Source organism: Nannospalax galili, unplaced genomic scaffold (genome assembly GCF_000622305.1).
Source record: "Nannospalax galili isolate Female #2095 unplaced genomic scaffold, S.galili_v1.0 scaffold702, whole genome shotgun sequence".
Classification (NCBI taxonomy): Eukaryota; Metazoa; Chordata; class Mammalia; order Rodentia; family Spalacidae; genus Nannospalax; species Nannospalax galili.
Genome location: NW_008348657.1, coordinates 1,276,648 through 1,297,432, shown reverse-complemented (window position 1 = coordinate 1,297,432; position 20,785 = coordinate 1,276,648). Strand labels below are relative to the sequence as shown.

Here is a 20,785-nt window from a genome sequence, read left to right as displayed (position 1 = left end):
AGAGTATCAACACTGGAGGACAAAGTTCAAGAATTGGACCACTCAAGCAAAGAGTATGGAAAATTTAAAAAAACACAGGAACAGAATATGCAAGAGATGTGGGACACCATGAAAAGACCATATCTACGGATCATAGGAATAGAGGAAGGAGAAGAATGACAGGTTAATGGTGTTCAGGATTGTAGAAGAGGATTTCCTGAAATTAAGGAAAGACATCGCCATACAAATACAAGAAGCACATAGAACACCAAATAGGATCAGAACACAAACTCCCCACGACATATCATAGTAAAAACACTAAATGTACAGAACAAAGAGAGAATACTGAAAGCAGCAAAAGAAAAACAGGTCACATACAAAGGAAAGCCCATCAGAATTACAGCTTACTTATCAAGGCAAACTATAAAAGCCAGAAGAGCCTGGACCAAGGTATTTCCAGTTCTACATGACAATAGATGTCAGCACAGAATACTTTACCCAGCAAAGATGTCTATTATAGTTGAGGGAGAAAGAAAAATCTTCCATGACACGAATAGACTGAAAGAATACATGTCCACAAAGACAGCCCTCAAAGTATACTTGAAGCAATACAGAGAGCGGAGACAGAAAATACTATACCCCAGAGACAACGAAAGAAAATAAAGATATAATCTTGGAAACACAAAATTACACAGAGAACACAAACAGCAATCAAAATGACAGCAACCAATACACACTTTTCAATAATCACCTTAAATATCAATGGACTGAACTCCCCAGTCAAAGGACACAGGCTCAGTGAATGGATTAAGAAACAAAATCCATCTCTTTGCTGTCTGCAAGAAACCCATTTCACCTTCAAGGATAGATACTTCCTTAAAGTGAAAGGAAGGAAAAGAATATTCCAAGCAAATGGCACTAAGAAACAAGCAGAGGTTGCAATTCTAATATCTGACAAAATATCTGACTTCAAAGTAAAACTAATCAGAAGAGATGAGAGTTACTTCATTCTGATCAAAGGAACAGTTAACTAACAAGATATTACAATCCTTAACATATATGCACCAAACTCTGGTGCACCCAAATTCATAAAAACAACGCTACAGGACTTTAAGAGAGAGATTAACCCCAACTCAGTAATAGTAGGGGATGTCTATACCCCACTGTCTCCATTAGACAGGTCAACCAGACAAAGAATAAACAGAGAGACGTCTGAATTAAATGATACCATACACCAAATGGACCTAACAAACATCTTTCGATTATTCCACCCAAACACCCAAGAATACACTTTCTACTCAGCACCTCATGAACTTTTTAAAAAACTGACCACATACTGGGCCACAAAACAAACCTCAACAAATACAAAAATACTGAAACAATTCTGTGCATTCTATTGGACGACGAAGCAGTAAAGCTCAAAATCAACACTGGACGAAACCCTAGTAACTACACAACTCATGGCGATTGAACAACACACTCCTAAACAATGAGTGAGAAAAGGAGAAATTAATAAAGAAATAAAAGAATTCCTGGAATTCAACGAAAAGGACAGTACAACACAACACAACCTCTGGGATACATTAAAAGCAGTCCGAAGAGGGAAGTTTATAGCTCTAAGTGCCTACATTAAAAAATTAGAAAGAGCCCAAACAAATGACCTAACACTGCAACTCAAGACACTGGAAAGGCAAGAACAAATGAAACCCAAACCCAGCAGAAGAGAAGAAGTAATAAAAAGCAGAGCAGAAATTAATGAAATAGAAACAAAGAATCAATGAATCTAAGAGCTGGATCTTTGAAGAGCTAAACAAGATAGACAGACCCTTAGCCCAGTTAACCAAAGAAAGAAGAGCAAATCCAAATGAACAAAATCAGAGATAACAAGGGAAACACCATGATGCCCAAAAGATCCAGACTATTATAAGGGAATATTTTAAACACCTATACACTATTCAATCTGAAAGTCTAAAAGAAATGGATGAATATCTGAAATCATGGGAACCTCCAAAGTTAAAACAAGAAGAGATCAACAGTTTAAACAGACACATAACATATAAGGAAACTGAAACAGTAATACAAAGCCTCCCAACTAAAAAAAGCCCAGGCCCAGATGGATTTACAGCAGAATTCTATCAGATACTTAAAGAAGACCTCCAACCAATACTACTTAAATTACTCAAAACGATAGAAAGAGGGAGAACTCCCAAATTCCTTCTATGAAGCTAGTATCACTCTAATACCTAAACCAGGTAAAGACACAACTAAAAAAGAAAACTACAGACCCATATCCTTAATGAACATAGATACAAAAATTCTCAACAAAATACTTGCAAACTGCATACAGACACACACATCAAAAAGATCATTCACAGCCAGAGGAGGGAGAACTTCCAAATTCTTTCTATGAAGCCAACATCACTCTAATACCAGAGCCAGGTAAAGATACAATCAAAAAAGACAACTATAGACCCATATCCTTAATGAACATAGATGCAAAATTTTTCGACAAGATACTTGCAAAATGCATACAGACACACATCAAAAACATCATCCACCATGATCAAGTCAGCTTTATCTCAGAGGTGCAGGGGTAGTTCAATATATGCAAGTCAATAAATGTCATAAATAACATAAGTACAAGTCAATAAATGTCATTAATCATATAAATGGACTCAAAGACAAAAACACTGTCATCTCAATAGATGCAGAAAAAGCGTTTGACAAAATTCAGCATGCATTTATGTTCAAAGTCCTAGAGGGAATTGGACTGGAAGGAACATACCACAACATAATTAAAGCTATATACAACAAAACCACAGCCAACATCACTCTAAATGGAGAAAAACTGGAAGCATTCCCATTAAAACCAGGAACCAGACAAGGATGTCCACTATCTCTACTCCTTTTCAGCACAGTGCTTGAAACTCTTGCTAGCGCAGTAAGACAGGAGAAGGAAATAAAAGGAGTACTAATTGGAAAAGAAGAGGTCAAACTATCACTTTTTGCAGATGATATGATACTATACCTAAAAGATCCCAAAAGTTCTACCAGAAAACTCCTAGAACTGATCAACACTTTCAGTATAGTGGCAGGTTATAAAATCAATCTACAAAAATCAGTTGCCTTTCTATATACCAATAACAAGCAATTGGAGAAAGAATACAGGGAAATGCTCCCATTCACTATTGCTGCAAAAAAAATTAAAATATCTTGAAATAAATCTGACCAAAGACACCAAAGAGCTCCGGTTTAATAGTGGTGTGTTTCTGTGTCAAGTTGACAAAGGGTCAATTGTGCTGGACAGCTTGTCAACTTGACACACCACACGTGTGTTGAGGGAGCCTCAAACAGGGAATTGTATTCATAGCACTGGCCTGTAACCATGTCTGTGGGGCATCCTCTTGGCTGTTGAGTGATGTGGGAGGGCCCAGGGCCCAGCCCATTGTGGGTGATTCCATCCCTTGGCAGGTAGGCCTGCATTGCATAAGAAAACAAGCTGAGCATGGGCCAGGGGAGCAAGTCAGTAAGCAATGATCCTCCATGGTCTCTGCTCTAGCTCCTGCCTTCAGGTTCTTGCCCCGAGTTCCAATCCATGGGCTCCCTGATGAACTGTGACCTGTGAGATGTAAGACAAATAAACCCTTTTCTGCCCAAGTTGGTAGTGTCTTTTGTCACAGCAATGGAAAAACAAAATAGGACACTAATCAACAAGTGGGACCACATTAAACTAAAAAACATCTGTACAGCAAAAGAAACAACCAAGTAAGTGAAGCGAAAACCCACAGAGTTGGAACAAGTTCTTCACCAGTGACACATATGACAGAGTTTAACATCCAGAATAGATAAAGAACTAAAAAAACAAAGAAACAAGAAAGCAAATGACACAATTAAAAGATGGGCTTAAGCTCTGACAGAGAGTTCTCAAAGAAGAAATAAGGATGGCTAAGAAACATCTTTAAAAGTGTTCAACGTTGTTAGTAATTAGGGAAATTAAAATTAAAACCATCTTAAGATTTCACCTTACCACAGTCAGACTGGCTAGGATCAAGAGAACAAATGATTCCAAATGCTGGTGAGGATGTGGAGAAAGGGGAACGGTCATTCACTGCTGGTGGAATTGCAAACTCGTGCAGCCTCTATGGAAAACAGTGTGGAAAACTCTTATAAAACTAAAAATGAACCTACCACATGACCTGGTTATACCACTCCTTGGCATAGACCCAAAGGACTCATCCTATTGTAGAGACACTTGTACAACCATGTTTGTTGCTGTTCTTTTCACAATAGCTAAGAGACGGGAACAACCTAAGTGTCCCTCAACTGATGAGTGGTTAACAAAAATGTGGTATATTTACACAATGGAGTTCTATTCAACAGTAAAGAAAGATGAAATAATGAAATTCGTAGGTAAATGGATGGATTTAGAAACTGTTATACTAAGTGAAGTAACAGACTCAGAAAAATAAACAACATATGTTCTCCCTCATATAGGGCTCCTAGCACCCAATTCTTTTAAATTCCAGGTCCTTTTTATATGATGATGCTATACAGCATGAAAACAACTGCCCTCATCAAGACTTTGGCTGAGCCTGATTGCTAAACACAGTCATTACTGGGCTTGTTGATGGTTGTGTTCATTCATTAAAGGAGTGCCAAGCAAGGTCACTGGACCCTCACCTGAGTATCCAGCCACTGTTCCCAACCACCTAGTCCAGCCTTGGAAGACAAAAAAAAATTAGGAAGAACCCAATAGAAGGATGTTTTTGGAAGCCCTCGTCAAAAAACTCCAATGGAGACTCATACGAACATTTGAAAATTGCCCTGTTCTGACTTTTTTCTAGTTCCCTGTCTAGAACTTGTAATGCTAACTATTCTTGCCTTTATTTCTCTTTCACATCTCCTATTCACATGATTCAAGGACTTTCTTTTCCCCTTAGAAACAAGAGTTATGCAATTTGGGAGTCTTTTAGATAGACCCACTGAAGGGGTACTCCAACTGCCTCACCCTGCATCCTGTTCAGTATGGAAGAAGCCAGAGTGGTCTGCGTCCCTATTCCCTACTGTCAATTTGGGTAACCCTTCAGAGAATGGTGTGATAAGAACAGAAGGTAGGAATTGGCTAGGCAGTTAGGGTAAAGACCCCAAAGAAATGTAGCCAGTTCTTGGGCTAAGTCAAAATGTCCTTGGGCCTGTCAGTAACACACACTGTTCCAAAGGCCAAAAATGTCAAAATATCAAAAGTATTTGGGAACTTGTATCTAATCCTTAAAAGATTTTAGGGTTACCTCTTCAGAGGGGGAGGGGAATGTTGGAGGGAAGGGAGGGGGCATGAATTTGCTCAAAACACCTTATATGCATGTATGAAATTCTCAATGAAGTTTTTTTAGAAGTTAAAAAAAAAAAAGAGTGTAAGGTAGGTTGGGCATGGCGGTGCACACCTTTAACCCCAGCACTCAGGAGGCAGAGAGAGATGATCTCTGTGAGTTTAAGGCCAGCCTGATCTAGGCTTCAGGGAGACCCTGTCTCAACAAGACCAAAAAAAAAAAAAAAGACTATAAGGTAATAAGGTAGAGTCTTAAGTCTCCAGCATAGTAGTCTGTCCCTAAAAGCTTAAGAAACAGATGCACAAATCCTAGTCTGGGGGCTGGGGAGACAGCTCAGTGGGTAAAGTGCTTGCTGTACAACTTAAGGACCTGGGTTCGGATCTCCAGCACCTAGATAAAAAGTCAGGTGCAGTGGCACATGTCTGTAGTTTTAGCACTGGGGAGGCAGAGGCAGGAAAATCACTGGGGCTTATGGTCAGCTAGGTGAATTGGCAAATTTCTAGTTCAGTGAAACCCTGTCATGAAAGTAATAGAGGAAAACACCACTGATGTTGACATCCGGCCTCCACATGTGCACATATGGTTGTACACATCCACATACACATCCACATACATCCCCACACCCCCACACTCGCACACACATAAATAAAAACACTAGTCCTGAACACAGAGGAACTGAGGGGCCAGTGTCCTTACCACATGGATTGGACCTCTGCGCCACATCAAGACCAAGCAGCAGACTCATCCGGGCAGGTCAGGGAGGCCTGCCTTCTAAAGTACAAACATATCTCAAGATCTTCAACAGAGTTCACTGCTCCACAAACTTTTAATCTAACATTACAAATGAGCCTCTTCTCATTTGGTTGACAAGCTGGTGGTTTGGCACAAGGAATATATTTGTCCACAAAACCACAGGATTCAGCCATGTCAGTTCTAAACAGACCCACAAGCGGGGGGAGCTGAACTCACAATGGAAGTAATGTTACTACAGAATACTAATAATTAAACCAACAGTAAAATAGAGTATTAGGCCTTTGTTTCCTTTTGTGTGGTACTGGGCAAGGAACCCAGGACCTTAAGAATGCTAGGTAAGTACTCTGCCAAAGAGCCTAGGAATCAGACAGATGCTCATGGTTGGGGGCTTCCTGCTATGATTATACTTCACATGTGCACCTCCTTTTCTCACCAAGTAGCCCTCTCATCACCCAGTGGGGCCTCATCAAGTGACAGCAGAGGAGAGGATAAACCTGACTGGACTGGCTTGAGTGGGGATGGCAGTAAAGGTGCCTCTGAGGGTGGGGGGACTCAACAGAACTCAGGCCAGCCTGGCTGTAGGGCCACTGGAGGAAGGGGTGGTGAGTGCATCAAATTAACTGGTCATCCCTGTCCACTGTCAGTTCTACAGACTGTCTATTGTAACCCGAAGCCCCCTGAGCCCTGGCATGGCCTATCCCTGGGGCAGAGGGGGCTACCCAACAGCCAGCAGCTTACTTGTGTGTACTCTCAGACAGAGCTTCCTTCAGCCACTGCTGCATCACAGCCGGCTTCACCTTGTCCCTGTGTCTGCACTGAAGCTGGTAAAATGGCTTGAGTGCACTGTCCACATAAGAGGAGGCTGTGCTGGGGACCTCCTGGAATGACATTGTCCACACAAAGCAAAGAGTGAGACACCAAACCAAGGTTAGTCTACAACCCCATCCCTCCCAGAAGTAACGAGAGGTTCACAGAAAGACGCCTGGGGCAGCAGGGGGCAAGGGGAGGGCCTTCAGTCCCTCTACTCCAGGTCAGGCTGGCTCTGGGTTGGGTTTGTGGGTGAGTCCTGAGACTGCAGTTCTGACTCCTGCCATGAGGAGATGCCCAGCGCTGGTCCTACATCCTGTTTGAGCAGCAAGGATGGGGCTGGGCACTTGGGTCCCTTGTTCTTTAGAAGATGAAGACAGCCCCTGGTGCCCACCAAAGTCTGACCTGCTGTGCGTGCTCACACACATTATGATGACAGTCCACTAACAGAAGGAAAAGTAAGGCACCTGGCCCTATGCCACGCACCCCCTTCCAAGTGGGAGCAAGTCAGGAGCCACTTTTGTTATAAGTGACAATTCTATTGCATACCCAGATCTTTGTTTTGTTTTTGACAAACATAGGGTCAACACTATGAAGTCTAGGCAGGCATCAAACTTGTGCTCTTCCTGTTTTTGCCTCCAACTATTGGGATTATGAGTACAGACTACCACGACTGCCTCTGCCAATTCAAATCTTAACCTGGGAAGGGAAAGCTGGATGCAAGTGGCTCACACTTGTTATCCCAGTACTTGGGAGGCTGAGGCAGGAAGACTGTCATGAACTCAGCTACGTAGCAAATTCCAGGTTATCCTGGGCTACATTGTAAAGCCTTGCCTTTAAAAGATAACAACAACATAAAGAAGAGAAAAGGAAGTCAGTCAGTTTTTGCCAAACATCAGTCCAACAATAGGGAATTGCTTTCTGTACCCAAAAACTCTTCTGACAAATGGAAAAATTAATGCTAACAGCAGTGGGGTTCCTGCACTTAGCGTACCAGCTAAAGGTTGGCCATAAGCCATTTTTACAGTTCCTGGGAGTTTGGAGTTGTAAGTACTAAGTCTAAAAGTCTAACCATAACTGGGAAACACAGTCAGAGAGAGGCTCACATGAGATTGTGTGAGAATGCAGGGAGGTGAGCGTGCAGGTAGAACTCAAAACTAAGAAAACATGACCCCATATCACTTTCTACAACCTGAGTGAACAACAAAGTCTGCTGTGAACACCAGCCAGTGTACACCACTTTGTCTTATACATGATGTTAGTACTTTCTTTCGGGGTACTAGGGTGAACTCAGGTTTTGTGCATACTAGGCAAATACTTTACAACTGAGCTACATCTCAGCCTCTAACACTTTTTAAAAATTCTATTTTGTAGCCGGGTGTGGTGGCACAGGCCTTTAGTCCTAGCACTCGGGAGGCAGAGGCAGATCTCTGTGAGTGTAAGGCCAGCATGGTCTACATAGCAAGTGCCAGACCAGCTGGTACTACAGAGAGGGCCTGTCTCAAAACACACACACACACACACACACACACACACACACACTATATATATATATATGTTTGTTTGGGGGCAATATACATGTCACAGATCGCATGTGGAGGTTAGAGAACAACTTGCAGGAGTCAGTTCTCTCCTTTAAATAAATGACTTAGAAATGTTATTAAAATACTTTCTTTCAAAAAAGTACTTTATCCTATTGAGGATAGGCTCCAAGTCCACTGTATAGGCAGGGCTAGAAGCTGGCTCCTCACCTTCCTGGGTTCCCTGCCTCAGGCTACCCTAGGACCTGCTGGTGTTCCCCTCATTGTCCCCTCATCCTGCCCACCACAGAGCTCTCTACAGGAGTGACACTGACCTTATTGGTCCTTCGATAAAGCCTAGGGACCTCCTGGGCACCCTTCAGGTAACTGAAGCAAGACTCACTCAGGTCCTGGATGATCCTGCTGCTTAGAGCAGGCATGTGGGTGGACAAGGCACTCTGCGAGTCTTCCAGGGCCTCTGGGAACACAGGATGGCTGCAGTCATTTTTCCAGCCAGGGCAAGTTTCACTTTAAATGTGACTATAGTATTTAGTATGTACTCTAATAAATCAGATAATTAGAATAAATCAAAAGATCTCATTTAGGGAAGCTAAATCACAGAGCAAAATATAGAAAAAAACTAAGGATTTACAACAAGAGATGAGGATGTTAAATATATCCTGCAGTTTCTAGAATGTTATTTTATTTCTTATTCAAAGATTCTCTGAGTCTGATTCATTTTTACCTGAGATGGATGAAAAATTCTTAAAGCCGATGATTTCAAGTTTTGGCCGGATTGCCTCCAGGAGTTCTGGAAGCTGAAATACACATGCGCTTCAGACATTTGGTTCTTCTTACAATCAAAAGATCAGACAGTTCTTGTGTTATAAAATCAGAGCAATTAAGAAGCAGTGAAACTAAAAGTGGGACTTGTAGGTGTTCCCATTGAGCAGGGTTCATACACGCTAGACACTGAAGCAAGGCCAGACTCTGAAGCAAGGCAGACTCAAAGTAAAAACCCACATATAACTCTCCACAACACCAAAAATGCTCACAGTAAACAGACCACATTCTTTCTCAAAACACACAATGCATTTATTCAAATACACACAAAAAACATTAAACTTGTGAAAAGCAGAATCTATTTAAAGCTGTAAACTAAGCTTGTTCCACAAAGTTCTCCAAATGCTGAGAGCCAAAAACATGAGACAAATGCAGAGAAAGCAGAAGTTTTAATATATCAACACCTTCAAACATTCGGTGCAGTGAACTAAAAACAACTGAAGTTCAGCTCACCACAGGCCATGCCTGAGCAGAGCTGAGCTGACGAGGAAAAAGGGGGAACCCAACTCTGCTCTGAGTGGTCAGGTCACTTCTAAGAGCAGGAGGCAGTGGGCTGGGCAGGGTAGGGCAGGGCAGCAGGCACCACCGAGAACACGGCACACTGAAGCAGTTGTGAAGAGGCCAGCTGAGAACACCAAGCAGGGCGTCTCTACACAGAGCATCCTCTCGGGTACCTGTGGCCCCACAATTCATGGTCCACAGCTGCACTGGTGCCCACAAAGCTCACCTGCTCCTGAAGCCTGCCTAGGTCTGCAACCACATATACCAGCTGGGTGCTGGAAAGAGACACTGCCGGCACTTCTGAAGGACGGCTTCCTTGGTCTTCAGTATTTCCTTGTGTCGTGGAAGGGTCTTTGCTACCAGATGCTAGAGGTCTTTTCATTTCCTTGGTGCTGTCATTAGAAATGGGCCTGGCAGAAAGCTGAAAAGGATTTCAAGGATCAAACGGTTCTCTACTAGAAGATATGAGGGCATCTGCATAAGTCAAGAGCTCTGCTCATAATGCTAGCTGTCTATAAGTATATGGCAGAAACACCAAGGGGAAGGCCAGGTCCATCCCAGGCAGGTCCCAGACCCGATGACCCTGGAATTGTCAGGGTTTGAGAGAGCCAGTACAGCAGGACAGAGTGTAAAGTAGAGGACATGGAGAAAGTGAGACCCTCCCTTTCACAGAGCCAAGTTACAGAAGAATGGATACACAGACTACTTTATATCCCAAGTCCATAGGGTTGGGGCAGCAGAGCTACGCTGGATCCTGACTGCTCCAAGCCTGTGCTTTGCTCCAGACAGGTGTGCCTGTCATGACACCTTTGCGGTGTGCTTTTCTCTTTAGACTCCCTGCACCTTGAGAACTGGTTTGTGTTTGTCACTGAAGGTGGTCCTGAGGTGGCTTTGTGGACTGGGATCTGTAAGGACCTAAGGTTCAGCTCCTAGTGGTATCAACCTACTGGGACAAGAGCGCTAGGCTTCACTGTGTATCAGTAAATGAGCAGAGCATGTGAACAGCTAGCACACTGACCACCTGAAGGACAGGGAGGTCCTAAGACAGAGAAGCAACTACTTTTCTATTTTGGGGATCATGTGATTGAAACTTCAAGTGTTAAAATTTACTTTCTAGTATTTTCATTAAAACAAACATTTAAGAGTCTCACTTTGAGAAGAGAAATGAACTCATTAGAGTGGGCTTTTCAATAACGAACACTGAGCATATGGTCAGGCACCCACAGCACTTCAAATCTCCTTGGGTGTTTGGCTACGTGCCCCACTAACTAATTAGAGAGGAGCTGAGTGGTAGCTACTCACCTCGCTGACAAACACAGAGAATCGGGCCAGAATCTGCAGTGTGAGCCTCCACAGCCGGTGCGTCAGCAGAGGCAGGAACATCTCATCAGACCAGCACTTCCTCAGGCTGCTCCATGTTGTATGAGAAGCCAAAAGACAATACGGACTTCCAGCTGGAGAGAAATAGGGACTTAGGAAGCACTGGTCAGTTACAGCCGCCATCTAACCCAGACATCAGCATACAAGCCAAAGGAAAGAATAGTGGCATGGCCAAAAGGCTGTTAGCAGCTGCAGACCACATGGCATCTCTATTGCATTTTCAATGCAATGTGTTCAGTAATTCACCTCACATCACCTCCCAGGCATGGGGGTTAGTATCAAACACATAGCACGAATAGTCTTCTACTGGGTACTTTACACCACAGCAACACACATGTGTGGCAGCTTGCAAGGCTTAAGCCTCAGTTCTGCATCTGTCCTACTTCATTTGTCTACTGTGTCTTCCCCTATGCCAACATGGCTACTATCCAGAAAGGAAGTTAACCATCCTCGACCACCTAATGACCACCTTTTGCAGAGACCTATGGAAACCAACTCCAAACCTCAATAAGGCAGTTAGAGCAGACACTTAAGTCGAGGAACCTAGAACCTGTGTGGCTGCAGAAACAGCCATATGGTGGCTCAGGGGCCACCAGGAATGGTATATAAATCAAGGAGGCTGTCAGGGTATCCACACATTCTCTAAGTCCACACACCTGCAACCGCCACTAGCCCAGAGCCCCAAGACTGAGGGTCAGAGTACACAAGGTCTAGCTTGTACATCCACTGAGCTGTTCTTGGGGATGGGAGCAGCATATGGGCTGCAGGGAGAAAGGTGAACCACTGCAGCCTGCTACAGACAGCTGACTGAATCTACAGTCATTCCACTTTGAATGTGCCCCATCCAGAGCTGATCACAGTGAGAGCACAAAGGGTTACTGTGCCCGACATGCCATGTTTTGGACAGAAAAGGTTAGTTTCATACTTTGTATAACATCCCTTTTAATCATCTTTCTAAAGCAAGAAACTCAGTGAACCAAAGGATTGCTTTCTTTTTGCTGTGTGGAAAAAAAAAAGAGACTGGCTGTGGATGCACCTTAGCAGTACAGTGAACCAAAGGATTGCTTTCTTTTTGCTGTGTGGAAAAAAAAAAGAGACTGGCTGTGGATGCACCTTAGCAGTACAGTGCTTGTCTAGCACCTGTGGGGCTGTGGGTCCAGCAGATTAAAAAAATAATAAAGGCATTAAACTAAGTGTCCTTACAGTACAACTTACTGTATGGCGGGAAAAGGCGGGAGCACTCTCGGGACCAGGGTTGAGCTGGCTAGTGAGCTCAGCTAACCCCCTTAGGGACACCCGCTGTTTCCACTCTAAGGTTACCTGGAGCGTCTTCTAGCCCATCTGTGAGTGCTGCTTCTAAGGATCCTGCCACTTCTCTAAACCTGAGGGAGCAAGAACATGGATCAGTGCTGGAGGCTCTTCCAGACCCCTTTCCCTGCCTACCCTCCCTTCTTCCAAAGTAACAGGACTCCCATCTGCCTACCGACACCTGACATCGCAAAGACGTACAACCTGCCTCAAGATGCTGCTTTCTTTTTACTGGGCAAGAAATAAACTACCTTGATAAAGCTTCTGTTTTGGAGAGATTGTTGCTATTTGCAGCTGTTCTAAATCACAGAACACACAACCACACAAACCTCATCCAGAGGACATCCCTTAAGCTCCACTTGTTAAAAGCCCTTTTAGTCACTTCAAGGCATGGCAAAGTTGCACCCTGCACCTGCACTGCAACCTGAGCATGTAGCCCCAGTCAGTTCTGAGTACACTGTGCAGGCCTTCTCACTGTTCTCTGCATCCTGATGACAGCCAGTTCACAGGCCCCAGTCAGAGCTTCACTAACCAATAGCTGTCTACTTATCTGCACATGGTTTCCTACTCCACCAGTCTCCACATATTCCTATCACTTGCCAATTCCCCAACAATGAATCCCAACTCATGCTGAAGACCAGTTCACTACAGGGCAGGAGAGAAAGCTCAGCAGTTAAGAGCACTGACTACTCTTGCAGAAGACCTGGGTTCAGTTCCCAGCACTCATATGGCAGTTAACAACTGTCTGTAACTTGAGTTCCTAGGCATGCAACACCCTCTTCTGGCCCCCATGGACATTGCATGACATGGCTGTACTTACATACATGCAGGCCAAACACAGATACACAAAAAATATACATCAAAAAAACTTTTAAAAAAAAAAGACCAATTCATCTAGTGACACTTTTGGAGTTACTGCATAGAAAGAAAGGGACAGTGCCACTACCAGGGAAGCCTGGTCTTGGCAACTGCAGGGGAGATGCACAGATGACCTTGTAGTAGAGAGGACTGGTGAGACAGTCTCGGCCAGCTCAGGACCAGAAGTCTGGAGGACGGGCTGCTGGGTGGCAGAGGTACATACCAGCCCTTGAAGTGCTACCTCAGCCCCGTGGCACCTTGCAAAATCTACAAAAAACACAGGAAAGGAGCTTGGTGCAGAGGCCTAGGGCCCAGCCCCACTTCTCCATGGCAGGGAGAAGTGAAGCACCTACATGGCCCAAGGTCAGGACGTGTCAGAGCTATGGTAGTCAGTGGACTAGAACTCAACGCCAAAGCAGAGCATGACTAGAACATAGAAGACAAAGGAAAACAGATTTAGCTTACTAAACTGGGGAAACAGAGCACCAAGTTATGCGAACATCTGTGACAGTTTAGAAAAAGTCTCAGTGCAGCTTTGACAGCTAACATTCCACACAGCAGTGCTGCCATCTGTTGGTGAGCTGAGCAGCACTCAGAAAGGCCCTAGGCCACCAGGCAAAGCTGCTGTAGCAGATCCACGTCTCACTTAGAAAACTGCTGAATGCCCTGTAAGCCCTCAAAACAGTGGCCTCCAGATGAGCATGACTGTCACTACTCTCCACAGAACATCAGTAGGAAAGCAAACATTTCATTTTTAAATCCCCTTCTCCGCCCCACCCCTTTTTAGGTCTTTTTGTAGCCCCAGCTGGCCTGGAACTCACTATGGAGACCAGGATGGCCTGGAGCTCACAAGAAATTCACCTGCCTCTGCCTCCCGAGTGCTGTGACTACAGGGGTGCACCACCACACCCAGCCTCTAAATTCCTTTTTAAAAAAAGACTTATTTTATTTATTTCTATGTATGTCGGAGGGCTTGCTGAGGCCAAAAGAGGGCACCGGATCTTCTGGAGCTGGAGTTACAGGTGGTTATGAGCCATTCAAGGTGGGTGCTAGGAACCAAACCTGGGTCCTAGCTGTGCTGTGAGAGCAGCACGCACTCTCAACCACTAAGCAGTCTCTCCAGCCCTGATTTCTGAATTCTTACATTTGGGTTTGGAAGGGCTCTACACATGACGTAAGCATCATGAGTTATAGGAAGTAAAACCATTAGTACAAAATGACAACAGCAACAGTAAATGCTGCTTTCTCTCTGCTCCAAGTACCAGACAGGGCAAGACCCATGTGTACTAGGAACACACAGCTCTTGAGGAAGGCATGGAGAGGGAATGAAGGTACTTGAACCTTCATGTTATGAATTCCACATCATAAAGGAAATGCCATATGGTGTATTCAAGTGAATGTTCTGGGAGCCCATTCTAGAAATTTCCATCTGTGGGGCTAACACTCCCCTGCAGTTTCCAGGCTTCAATCTGTGGCTGCATTTACTTTCTCCATGAGAGACTAAGTATACACATTCCCAACATGCCTCTGAGGGTCAATGACATGAGACAGAGTGAGAACTGTTGGTGGCTGTGCTACTTGTTCCTGAGGACAATGGGGCACACCAGATCCAAGGACACACATTGCTCCTGACAGTGTATTAATATGTCTTAGGAAAATGTCAGAATGTCTGCATGTTCTCCTCAGGTTGACCTCTTGTTTTTGAGTCAGCGTCTCCATGGGCAGCCCAATCTGGAATCTTCTTGCCCTGCTTCCCAAGCAATGGATGGATGACAAATATGTGTCAAACCTGGCTCACATTTGCTTTAAATGGCCCTGAAGCCATGGTCTCCAACCCCAGTCATGCCTACAGAGCTGTCATTCCTCAGAGGAAACCCAACACCTGGCAAAAATTAACAGAAAAGTTCTGTAAAATCTTACTTGCATTAAAACAAGCTATGCACTCTATAACCCTAGCATAATTTTATAGTTTAAGAGTTTAAAAGAAGAGATAATCAATCACTTTGAGGATTTGGGAAAACCTAGAAACAACGGAAGGCTCTCTTAAGACTGGCTGCATTTCACAGTCTCAGCTCTGTCAGCTCCAGGGGCACTGGTGGGGCTGGACAGCACCTATGTGGAGGCAGGCAGAAGACCGTGGAGTGTTGGTATGCTGGGTGGTTGTGGGTGTAAAGCAGTCGCCTCAGATCTGGGTTGCAGGAGCAATGGGGACTTAGCACTACTTTGCCACTGCAGTTCTGAGCAATGCAAACAGTGCCGCACAATTTTAAATCCCATTCCTGACTCAGGATTCTGGACTTGTCTCTGTCTTGGGGCTCATATAATAACTGTTTAAGTGCAGACTGAGTGGCTCAGATGAGCAAACCCTCCACTTCCTACTGAAGATGTGACCATAAGAAACTAACAGCAAGCTCGTGTCATGAGGGACAAGGCACCTCCCAGCTTCAGAGCACTGGGACCTCACTGTCCAACTGTGATCATGTACAGAGCTCTCAGTCAGGGTAGCTGCTTCTCCATGTAGTTTCCATTCTGCAATTCACTTCAGAGCTCTGGAGAAAGGATTGTATCGCAATTCGTGAAACATTCAGCAGTCTGAACAAGAAAGCTTCCACTTAAACACTTCAGCAATGCTGTTCTGGGGACGGCCACTTTGTTTCTCAGGGCCATATGCTGCTGAGGACTTGTCTGGATTTCCCAACATTCTAGACTTGCTTATTGACAAAGGTGACAGATTATATGAGATCCAGAAGGAAAGTGTCACTGTCTTCCAGGTCAGAGAACAAAGGCCACAAAGGGAGAGGAAATAATTACACACTCTTCACAAACTGACGGTTGAACACGGAGCCAAGTACAGGCCCAGGACTGGAGGCAGATGGCGAGGTGGAGAAGGATGGAATGGCTGCCACCCAGCACCTTTGGTGTTTGTCACCACAAATACAGAGGGATCATGGGAATGAGGCCAGGCCTGGAATCCAGTTCACTCCAAGCCCAGTTTCTCTCCCAATGCCAGAAAAGAGAAACTCTTCTCGGCAGTTCAACACCCATGAGCACGCACATTGTCACTCCTAGAGAAAGAGCTAGGGTAACGTTCTTAACTAGCAAATGCTAGTCAGATGAGTGTGGGGACAAGGCCCTATAATCCCAGTCCTGGGAGGCTGAGGCAGGAGGATCATGAATTCAAAGTCAGCCTGATACGAATAGCAAGAGTATACCTCAAAATGAGGGTGGGGTGGGGTGTGTGTAGCCAGTTGAAAAGGCAGGATGAAGGGCAGGAGTGACTGACCTTATCTGAAAATAAACAGGCAGGTTCCACTTATTATTGAAGTTGTGGTAGGCGGGGTGTGCACGCAGTCTCTTCACACTGGCCTGGGACCCACACTGCCGCTCAAACCTTCTTACAAAGTCCATGCTTATGGTGTACTTCTACAACAAGAACAAACAGTGGGCTTTTCTCCACCAGCAAACTGGACAGTTAAATGCATACGCTCAAACTGCAGCCAAGGTAATGAAGGTCACTACAGAATCAGGCTAGAGCTGAGAGGCTTTAGGGCAGCTTGCTTATATCTTCCCACCTAATCAGAGCTGAGGCCATGCCCAAACTGGCTCTGTGATACTCTTAAGGTCTCACAGACCAAAGCCCATTTGAAGCTGTGCTAGTTACTGTCAACTTGATACAAACTATAGGTTACACTGGAAGAAGAAACCCCAATTGAGTAATTTCCTCCATCAGACTGGCCTGTGGCCATGTCTGTGGGGCATTTTCTTGATTACTGATATAGGAGGGCCCATCCCACTGTGGGCAGTGCCATCCCCGGGCAGGTGAACCTGTGCTGTATAAGAAAGATTGAGCAAGCCAGGGAAGCAAGCCAGTAAGCAGTGGTCCTCCATGGTCTCTGCTTCAGTTCCTACTTCCAGAAACTGCCTTGAGCTCCTGCCCCGACTTTCATTAAAAATGGACTGTAACCTGGGAATTGTAAGCTGAAATAAACCCTTTCTCCCCAAGTTGCTTTTGGTCATTGTATTTATCATGGCAGCAAAGCAAACAAATAGCACTATAATTCCAGGAATCTAAATGACACACTCCTTCTAGTCCAAGGCAGCCCTGACTTTCCCAAGAAATTAAGTACTTCTCCATAAGTAGAAGTCTTTTAAAAAGAAAAAGAAAGTCCAACCAAACAAGACATCGCATTATTCCCATACATGAGAGATGACTGACGAGGAGTAGCTGATACCACTGAGGCAGCAGACCATCAACATTGACTTAAGCCAACCACTGCCCAACAAGGGGATCACCATGACAATCATTCCTGGCCTTCTTCATTCCTGCCCTTTTGCAAAGAGAAAATAGCATGACTGCCCTTTCCTTCTGTGAGGTCTCCATTCCATAAATCCCCAGGCACCCCACAAAACCCACTGGAGTTTTTAGCTCTTCTTCAGTAAGGAAGAGCTAAATTCTATGTCACCAAGCCATCAGCCTAAATCTGAAAGTTCACACAGACAGGAAGTTTGGGGCAGTCAAAATGACAGTCAGCTACTTCTGGTAACACTCAAGTATTCTCTGGGGGTGAAGAGTTGAGACAAAGGAGGGGCCTGAAACCATACACAGCGACACCAAAGGTGTACAAAGGATCGCTCCCTTCAGAAGAAATGGGGCATGGCCTTCAAACGGGGAATTTCTGGAAACAAGGTGACAGAGACCCATGGAAACCTCAGCGACCAATAATGGGCCCTAGTCTAGAATTCTGGAGTATGGGTTCTCTCAGCAAGGCTCCCCTCAGAGCCAAAACCTCTGCTGAGCCACCCGCAGTCCATATGGAGCACAGCAAAATAGGAAGTCCCTAATCATCTGGTACCCACACTGCCCTTTTACCTCACTTAATTATCCAATCTAAAACACCCTGGTTCTTAAAATCACAATAGTTGATTATACAACTTATAAACAAAAGTTACTGTATGATTCAACATACTACACACGGGACAAACAGCAGAGAACAGGCAAGGGGTGTCTCTAAGTCAAGGAAGCACCAGACTTGTGTGCACAGAAGTCCACCAGGTTACAGGCTCTGCACACTTACCTGTGCCTCTCCACACAACTAAAATTACTAACAAATTAAGCAGGCAGACCTCAAAGAGCAAAAAAAACTTTCAGAAATGACAACTACGGCACTGAATAATGAATGAATCAATTGGTGACTAGAAGGAAGGTCCAAAGAATGATCCAGAAAGCAGCAAATACAGAGGGACAGGGGAGGCAAATTAAGAACTCAAGGAGTTTCTGAGGAATGAAAGAAAAGAATAACTGAAGAGATGATGGAATGAACATTCTAAAGGACGAAAATTATCAATCCTCAACAGAGGAAATACAACTGCAACAGATCCCAGCACACAGTCCCAGGAGACTTACAAGCAGCTAGAGAGGACAGGTTAACACCTGATTTCCCACTGAGTCAGACAGCTCTGTGTGCTGAGGGTTCTACCTTTCCAACAGAAAAGCACTAACAGTTACATAAGGACATTATGAGTCCTACTACAAAGCCTTCTGAGAGATGACCTTCATCAAGGAACCATGAACAGCAGAAAGGATAAACTTGTGGACTCAGTCCCAGAGTATGATGACCATATAAAACAGAAAACGCCCAATTTTTAGCATAAAAACCCAAAAGTACCTGGGAACAGCCTTGGGAGCTTCTATCCTAGGACATTCAGAAGGAGGCCAGAGAACACAATTCCAACTGGCATTTTGTCAAGTGAAGATATGAGAACCTGCCTGCCTCTCTTGAAGGTTACTTCATATACACAGAAATAAAAAAGGGTGTATTATCCACTTGAATAGGAGGAAAAATACAGAATAGCCCCCCCAAAGCCTAAATTACAAAAAAGGCAGGAAAGAAAAGGAGAAAGAAAAGGAACAAAGAAAGTTATATAAACTAGGGCAAAGAGGAATTATAAAGTAAGCTCCAACTAACCCAGGAAATCTTCAAAGCCACCTAATTAAAACACTGCTTATAAGGAAAGAAAACCCTAAACCAAGCTGGAGAAGCAGATGCCTGGGTACGGCACAGCGCTGTGGTGCACTGCCTTCCAAAACAGTGAGAAACAAGCACCTCCAGTAGTTCTTGAAATCATCAAGTCTCGCTATTTTTCTTCAAAATCACACACTAGAGATGACCACGTTTGCATTTAGTGTGTATGGTATAGGTGCGATATGTGTCTGAGATGTGTCTGAGGTATGTCTAAGGATGTCACAAACCAAACCACACATGGATAAATCAGATTTGTGTTCACGGTTTCTTTTTCCTTTTGTAAAGATTTATTTCTATTTTATGTGTATGAATTCTTTGCCTTCATAGTATGTATGTGTACCTCACATGTGCAATGCTCTTGGAGGCCAGAAGAGGGCACTGGATTCCAAAAAACTGGAGTTAATGATTGTTGGGAGCTGCCAAGTGAGTGCTAGGAACAGAACTCAGGTCTGCTGCAAGTGCTCTTAACCACTGAGCCATCTCTCCAATCCATGTGTGCGTGCACACGTGTGTACGTGTGTGTGTGTGTGTGTGTGTGTGTGTGTGTGTGTGTTTTAAGGAAAACATTCACTCAGCAAACCAAATTTTTGTTTTTCATAAACAAGATCAAAACTGTGTAGATGATGTGACTTTCTCCAGGTCTTGGGAGGGAAGACATTTTTCAAGAACCAAGATAAGCAATTACCTGCTGAAAGCCATCAGGATCTCCGGGATTGAAGAGCGAGGGTAACTTTTCTTCTAGTCCTCGCACTATTTCCGGCCATACAGAATTCACCAAGAAGTCATACCCAGGAACAACAGTGCCTTTCTCACTGTGAGACAAGGTAGACATTCAGTCAGTTCACCAGCACCTACCGACAAAAGACCAAGTCCACTGTGCCTTTGTCTACTAAAAGGTCTTCAGCCTAAATCTCATTTTACCCATTTTAAGACTGTACTTTGTGTCTAGAGTATTTCATTTTCACTTCTTGGTCTCAGTGTCACTCTGACCTTGACATAGCCTCTGGATCCTGTCCCCATATGTTGTCAGGAAGGCAAAACCACTGCATAAACTGGATATAATTCCCACACTCACAGGACACCACCCAGACTCTTAACATAGGAAATAGCATCCTTAAACTGTACATAGGTGGCACAGGTCTGTATTCTCAGCACTAAGGAAGCTAGGACAAAAGAATTGAGAGCTCAAAGACAGCCTGGGCTACATAACAGGACTTGGTATCTGTGCTGGATAGCTTTAGTGTCAACGTGACATAGCTGGGTAGAGGGAGCCTCAATTGGAGAATTGCCTCTATTGGACTGGCCTACGGCCATGTCTGAGGGGCATCTTCTTGATGAGTGATGTGGGAGGGCCTAGCCCACCATGGGTGGTGCCACCCTTGGGCAGGTGGGCCTGTGTTGCATAAGAAAGTAGGCTGAGCAAGGGCCAGGGAGCAAGCCAGTAAGCAGCATTCCTCCATGGCCTGTGTTCCAGCCCCTGCCTCCA

General features: G+C 44.4%; 1 protein-coding gene across 1 annotated transcript in view; it reads right to left on the bottom strand.

The window, feature by feature from the left end:
• The window catches only part of Cog2 (component of oligomeric golgi complex 2), a 43,433-nt gene that overhangs the window by 2,523 nt on the left and 20,125 nt on the right, over nucleotides 1–20,785 (bottom strand). Inside the window, exons 9-16 of the mRNA XM_008845784.2 lie at nucleotides 19,985–20,111; nucleotides 16,560–16,699; nucleotides 12,431–12,492; nucleotides 11,033–11,184; nucleotides 9,957–10,151; nucleotides 9,132–9,204; nucleotides 8,722–8,864; nucleotides 6,798–6,937 (exon numbers count right to left, since the gene is read on the bottom strand). Of these exons, the coding sequence (XP_008844006.1) occupies nucleotides 6,798–6,937; nucleotides 8,722–8,864; nucleotides 9,132–9,204; nucleotides 9,957–10,151; nucleotides 11,033–11,184; nucleotides 12,431–12,492; nucleotides 16,560–16,699; nucleotides 19,985–20,111 (1,032 nt within the window). The remainder of the gene's footprint in view (nucleotides 1–6,797; nucleotides 6,938–8,721; nucleotides 8,865–9,131; nucleotides 9,205–9,956; nucleotides 10,152–11,032; nucleotides 11,185–12,430; nucleotides 12,493–16,559; nucleotides 16,700–19,984; nucleotides 20,112–20,785) is intronic.